The sequence below is a fragment of the Branchiostoma belcheri genome, unplaced genomic scaffold (assembly GCF_001625305.1).
Source record: "Branchiostoma belcheri isolate BF01 breed outbred unplaced genomic scaffold, Haploidv18h27 scaffold26, whole genome shotgun sequence".
Taxonomy (NCBI): domain Eukaryota; kingdom Metazoa; phylum Chordata; class Leptocardii; order Amphioxiformes; family Branchiostomatidae; genus Branchiostoma; species Branchiostoma belcheri.
Window position 1 is genome coordinate 954,848 of NW_017803865.1, and position 7,242 is coordinate 962,089.

The 7,242-nt window shown below is 43.4% G+C and overlaps 1 protein-coding gene across 1 annotated transcript in view; it reads right to left on the minus strand.

The window, feature by feature from the left end:
* The window catches only part of LOC109471787 (contactin-5-like), an 8,617-nt gene extending 1,994 nt beyond the window's left edge, over positions 1 to 6,623 (minus strand). Inside the window, exons 1-7 of the mRNA XM_019771143.1 lie at positions 6,417 to 6,623; positions 4,414 to 4,477; positions 2,085 to 2,251; positions 1,686 to 1,830; positions 1,328 to 1,423; positions 899 to 1,138; positions 378 to 629 (exon numbers count right to left, since the gene is read on the minus strand). Of these exons, the coding sequence (XP_019626702.1) occupies positions 378 to 629; positions 899 to 1,138; positions 1,328 to 1,423; positions 1,686 to 1,830; positions 2,085 to 2,251; positions 4,414 to 4,468 (955 nt within the window). The 5' untranslated portion in view covers positions 4,469 to 4,477; positions 6,417 to 6,623. The remainder of the gene's footprint in view (positions 1 to 377; positions 630 to 898; positions 1,139 to 1,327; positions 1,424 to 1,685; positions 1,831 to 2,084; positions 2,252 to 4,413; positions 4,478 to 6,416) is intronic.
* Positions 6,624 to 7,242: the final 619 nt, after the last annotated feature.

Sequence of the window (7,242 nt, forward strand, 5' to 3'; positions counted from 1 at the left end):
GGCCCTATGCTATTCCACTGCTGAGTACTGCGCCGCAGTATGGGAGAGGTCACCCCATGCCCACAAGGTCGACGTGGAACTGAACAGAGCCTGTCGTACCATCACAGGCAACCTGAAGGCTACCCCCCTGTCAGCCCTGTACATACTGGCAGGAATCTGCCCTCCTGGCATCCGAAGAGATGTCCAAGCAAGGACAGAGCGGGAAAAACAACAGAACGACCCAAGACACCCTCTACACGGGCACCAGGAGACACCCCGGCGACTGAGGTCCCGCCGGAGCTTCATGACTGTCCAAGGCCTCGAGGGGAAGACACCAGAGTCCCTCAGGGCCGATCTGTGGAAGAGAAATGACCCGAACAACAACAGGGCACTCCCACCCCCCAGCGAGTCCCTGCCTCCAGGGGCTGACATGCCTAGAAGGTCTTGGGTCGCCCTGAACCGGGCAAGGGCGAAGGTTGCAAGGACAGCTGACAATTGCAACCTGCTACGGTGGGGAAAGTCAAACAGTGCAGCCTGCAGCTGTGGCGAGGACCCCCAAACCCTACAACACCTGATGAGAAACTGTAGACTCTCGCCGACCTGCACAGACTCAGACCTCCAGGAGGCCAGTGAAGCTGCTCGGACTTTTGCTGAGAGAAATAGCGACAAGCTATGATGACCATGAGCACTACTTCTGTATACTCTTAATACAAATTGTTTATATTTCGTTCACGCAAACAACCCGGCCGGGCCCCGACTTGGAAATGTGACCGTGCCCTAAACGCATCTGCCCCGTTTAAGCTACTGTCGAATACACGTTATGTAATTAATTTAAATTGTGTATTAATTATTATTTTACGATTTGCCACGTAATGGGTCATTCCGTTATGCTGCTTCCATGTATCATCATGATACTTACTAGGTGTGGCAGCATTCACTGTAAGCTGTGTTTCGGGGCTGAATTCGTTGAAACCCCCTGTCGCTGCAGGCTCCGTTAAAGCAGTGTTCAGGTTGATCTTCACTCCACATTGGTACAGCCCGTTGTCATCGGGGCTGACATTGGCGAAGTAATAGTCACCATTCTTCTGTGACGCGTACCTTCGTACGGTGTGCGCAATGAAACTGGTCTGGCCAGCCTCAATCCAGTGGTATACAAGACCTTGAAAGCAAAGAGAACATTGTATTCCCAAAGCGAACAAACAAATACGACCTAGCAACATTATTATTCAATTCGTTACGTTGACATGCAAAACTTTTAGATGACTGTTTCGACGCATCATGACTTCTTTCCGCGGTGGGTTACAAACGTAATATCTTAGATCATTTGCTAGCGCTGTTCGTTACTTACTGGGGTATGCGTTGGGTTGCATACACTGCAAAAGTGTGCCGTTTCCGGAAGTAGTTGTAACGACCGGCCGTGGACCTGAATCGAAGTTGTCAACAACTGCAAGACGGAGAAACAAGAAAGTCACTACAATACAGTTCACATCTCTGTTGCACATAGTACCCAAGTACCTGTCAGATTAAGTTTCAGAGGCTAGGTTGAATTAAGCTTAAGCTGATCAACAATCTTACAGATACTTTTACGTATACGTACCACAGCCGATATCACACTGAAAATCATCATGCGGTTTCAGTCATGAAACAAACCCATAACCTTGAATTGGCCTTCGGGTCTTATAAAGAATAAACAACAAATGACTCACAGGCGAATGTTAGGTTAGCGCCGATGCTGACCACCCTGCCGTACTCGTTGTAAGCCTGACACCAGTACCTTCCCTGATCCGTGGCCGTCGGCACAGGGATGGTCAGGGTCCCGCCTGATGTCTGGAAAGGAGGCTGTCTATTCATCTGCAAATGAAAAATACAAACGTATATTTTCTTCATCAAGATATTCCTACTTTTCTTGTGATGATGTTGAATATTCGTATATGTTGAAGTTCATATATAGGCCAGTAATGTCAAAATACGTGTTGTTGGTAGTACACACTTGTTTTCTTGTCCCAAATACCATTTCAATAATGCAGCAATAGAAGGAGTATAGAAAGCATAAATGCTGTAATATATATATATATATATATGGTTTTATGCAGTTATCTACTTACCGTATCGAGGTCAACATATTCCTTAAACCACAGATACTGTGGTACTGGGTCCCCTGTCGCCCTACATTGGAACGACACGCTGGTTATGCCGGAACTTGGGTTAATCACCACGTCTGTGGGTTCAATTGTAAGCTTTGGAGCGATGACTTGAGCTGGGTGGAGTGGCGCTGTAGATTGATTGAAATGTACAGTTGTTTATTATTCTATTGCTTCGTGCGAGAATCCATGGTATCTAAAATAAGTACTTTGAGTTCGGTTCATAGCTAATTTATATATATGTCATGGTAAGGATTGGATATTTGGTGGCAAACAGCGCTTTCTGAACGGCTTTTTGCTATTAAAACAAACTGTTGTGGTCGCGTTATTTACAACATCACAGCTGTGAGAGACGCCCAACCTTTCTACTTTGTGTCTGATGATCGCATGTTGACAAACCGGTCTTTCTATGATACTGTAGACGCTTTCTCCCAACATTATAATTTTCTGCTTCGACGCTCAGACAAGCCTGGTGTCCTTTAATCGGGGCCATTCAAAACGTCTGAGAGGATAGACTCCCAGGGGTTAAATGGAGGAGTTAAATGTCTGGTAAACTTGAAGAACTAAATGTCGTTTTATACACATCAAGGACAATTACTAGTAGTACGGGGATTGGAATTTAAGAAATAAAAATTAAGGAAAGGCGTTAGTGGTATTGAATGTTATAAAATGCGCAAGGACTGCAAAAGGAAAACGCCTTTTACTTGGGAAGCTTTTAGGCTACAATTATTCACGTGTGTAGAAAACAATGACTAAGCTGAAGTATCACAACAATCAGCCAAGAGCATGGCTCAGGATTGTTTTTCTCGTGTCTCCGATTCTGAGTCACCCTCAGACCTGACCTCACATCGTTAATTAGCATTACGGCTGGCTTTGCAACGCATTTCATCGGACAAACAAGTTTGAACCCAGTGAGGAGATTGGTCTTAGGGGGCACCGTTTCGAGGGCACTGTTCCCATTAGTAGTAACATTATGTGTTCTGACGACCACAACGTTGTCGTTTACTATCGTGACATTTTACTGTAGACGTCTGGGAAAACATTTACGGACTATGTTTTCAGGGCCTGGGACTGTGGGAGGAATATAGTTCTGATGAAAATTTCTGGCCTTGGGAAGCCGGGCGGATGAGCTCACCATAGCCCGAGGCCTCGTGTTTTCGAAGGGGAAAGTTTTTGTAATGAAATGTTCTAAAGATTGGACCAAGTTGACTAAAGGCTCATATGTAAGTCAGACATTGAAAGCTTTCTTTGTAAGTTCTTAGTCATTTATAGCTACTAAACGCTGACGATCACAATGAGTCACAGTCTAATCACTATATATTGGTTAATTGTTATGTCTGTTTTACTGCTGTTTGTATGAAGTACGAGCATTTCACTCCTAGCTATAGTATGTTAACATCGCTGACGAAATTAAATGTGTAGACATATTAAATACACTCACTGACACCACTACATTACTATTAGCGCAACCCTCAGATTGTCCCAGCAAAACCCCATACAAATTGCCAGCATTTCTGTAACTACCATTGTAACCGTGAGTCAGATCTACGGGCCACTCAATCGTAAAGCAGCGGTAAACTAGACTGGTGCCATCATCTACTGCCCATCACAGATCATTTCTATCCAGCTATGTTTTCTATACAACTCGGTGCTAAAATCTACTAGTATACAACGAGCTTTCTGAAGTCACTGGCCAAGCCACACAAGCTGCACTGCCATCGTTTTCGCAAGAAAATGAGAGGGAATTCAAGGATGTATTGACAAGATCTGCCCTTGTAGGAGACAGAACTGGAAACCAGAAGAAGCACCGAGGGTCAGAAAACCCTGGTGAGTAAAAACGCCCTCTGAGTCTAGATCTGTTATAGAATGGAGAGACTAGGAAGCATATTGTGGTACTATAGACATAGTAAGTTGCCAAGTTCACAATTTTGATTCAGTGTCCACACACAATGATGCTACCGCACTACTAGCTGGCTAGTTTGTTACTGTTAGCAAGCAAAGCATCTTGAGATTATGCGACAACTTGCACAAACTTGAGTCATTGCATCGAACAGCACCAGCAAGATCCCAGCAACAACAATTACACACTCCATCATCACAACTCACCAATTGTCGACAAGTTCATCAGAAGGGATGGGGACAAGTCATGAGGAACCAGAAGTGTTGGGGAGGGATAAAAGATCACTTTGTTAATCATGGGTTATCAACCAAAGGAGTAACCAGATCAAATCAATAACAGTAGATTTTTAAAAAATCATGCAAGTAGAAGGTAAGAAACATGAATTTGACTTACCCCCTGTCGTGCCCAGCCCTGTGCACGTTATCGCCAGAATCACTGATATCCACATGTTGGTGACCTGAATAGGATAGCAGGAAATGTCCTCGTATTCCAAACGTATATTACAACATGGGAATTGGTAGTAGTCTTTATCTGTATTCAGTTTGGCAAAATGTTGCATGAAAGATATTGGACGCAACACACACACACACACACACACACACACATATATATATACATATAACATATACAGACTAGGCAAACACATGTACAAACCAAAATGCTATTGTATTATGTATTGTGTTGTGTTGTGTTGTGTTGTATAAATGAATGTTATTGTATGTATCATATCATGTAAAACACTCGTAAATGCCTAATTCAAAATATGATAGTGTTAACTGCTATAGAGAATTGGTCCAGTAGGTTAGGCTATGAAGATACTTAAAAGCATCGATGTGATTTGAAAGGCAACCTTGACACAAGTCGCCCCTGCGTGCTGTATTTTCACAACAACACAAGTGACCTCACTCCTGAAGTGCATGTAATATTGTTTTGTTAGTGCCCAGACACCCTATCATTTAGTAACGTTATGTACTATAAATTGACATTTGCACACTTCGTGACATTAATATACACAATCTATGGGACAGGCTCAGCCGCTGGATGAAAAACTTAATATGCATAAATTCATTGCTACCAAGGCATAGCTATTCGATCACGATGACATTAATTATTGTTAATGACGATAGAGACGTTTTCAGTACAGTGTGGCCTAAAGGGATTCAACCAGAAAACGCGACACTTATGTCTTGCCAGAAAAGCTCTTTTCATAACTAGAGCGACTTAAAAGTCTGTTTTTTTTTGTTGCCCACAAATCTAACAACAACAAAGACCACATCTGCCCTGCGGGTAATCAGTAGATACAGGCGGTAGAGAATTTTAAAATGGCGGACACAAGGTTCGTTATTACCCATAGAGCATTGTAAACATTGCAACTCGCGCCCACCCCATTCGTTCGTGTACTCAGTCTTGTCGTGAAGTTTTTTTTTGTCCTACAGCTTTCAGGTGAATGGCTTCTGGCTGTTACGAAAATAGAGGTCTGTACGACCAAATGTGCCCAGAATACAGCAAACAAATGAGCCCAGACGTTTAATGAACAGAAGACACACGCTGTCCATAACGGTAACTGATACAGCTATTTCAGCCGGGTCGGGTGTTGTTGTATTAGAGGAGCTCCTCTTGCTTATCGTGTAATAGTCATCCTTAAGAAACAAAGCACCAGTAGCGAATGAAATATACACAATTTGTCACGTTTTATCGTACCTAGGCGTGAAAAGACCTCAAGTATTTAACCAGTCCAAGGCCAAACTTTCCGATCCGGGGGGGCAGTCTTCATTCTTCAGCCCGGTGTTCCAATGCCCCATACGTTCCAACGTAGGGCGAGGCTTGACTGAACATAGGTGGAGCGTTTGGTACATGGGGATATCGGGTCATATGGGTGTCGGAATATAGGGTCGTGACCGTGGTTCAGTGTTTTACTGCTCTGAATGTATCAATGCAACTACCTATCCACCATGCTTATGAATTCAGAACCTTGATAGTCTCAAGCAGTATTGAATGACTTATTTTCCATTCTAAGGAGGTGAAAACACTGCAGACCTAGCAACTATAAGTAGCTGAACAACGATTTGAAATAGTAGCCACTCCCCTTTTAGTAGCAAACGACACTGTATCTTTTGACTTGACAAAATTTTTACCGAAATTATCCAATTCAATTCTCAAGAGCACATGTGTCATACATAAGATATAGCTGTATCTAAACGTGTTCGTTTTGCAAGTGTTCAGTCATTGAACCTAAATGTTTAGGTTAATAATCTAGGTGGCACTGTAGTTATTCTGGTATGCACAAAACCCGTCGACATTTGTCTGGAGGAATGCTCACAAATCTAGGTGTTGACGAGATTTACAATCAGATTAAGGGAAATGGAGAGCTGTAATGAGGAGGAACGTTATCTTACCTTTTACGTGTGTCTGTGGTGTTCACAGCCTTTGCTGAAGACGCCGAGACGTGAAGAACGGCCACTGCTGTACGGACCGTCTTACTAGCCTCCCTCTTTCAAATGAGAGATGATCTTTGAACAGTCCTATTGTCAAGACGGCCTTCTAACACCGCACCCAGAAGCAATTATCTCACAGGCAACGCGATGCGCCATGACTTGTCCGACAACTAGACCGGGGAGTCATTCCGTTGCCATCAATCTATGAAAAAATTATCAAAATATTTTTTCAATATTATCATTTATCGAGACAGCACATCTGCTATATATGTCTTTTTTTCAGCAGATAAAGGACACCATGATCCGCTGCTCTTGTGGAAGCCCGATTTTATCTCCGGGCAAATATTCCAAGACGTTTAAGCGTATTGTCATCACAAATAGTTAACGCCCGAAGTTACAACGTTCTGTCATTATAAGGCAAAGGTCAAAACCGTTGCCTTATGCCCCTTTGAAGGCCAAAATCCGTTAACCTTGCAGCGGAAGGAGTGTCTAGAAAACTGCCATCCTAATTACTAACAAGAGCGCCATTCTTCGCCCATAGATGGCTTCAGGCTACGGTGAAGGGAACAATTGACAAGGCATCAACATGTAACGACGCTTCTTCGTTAGCATTCCAGGTGTTCAGGGGTCACCGGTGTGAACTGTGATTTATAACTGAAGTCATCTATCTGTCAATGAGGTGTTTGATACACTTCTAGAGTTCGCTGTGGTGGCGAAGGCGTGACGAATGCATGAAGACTTTGTCAAGATTTGTAGTGGTCCGGGATGAAGGTTAACAGCCAGGACC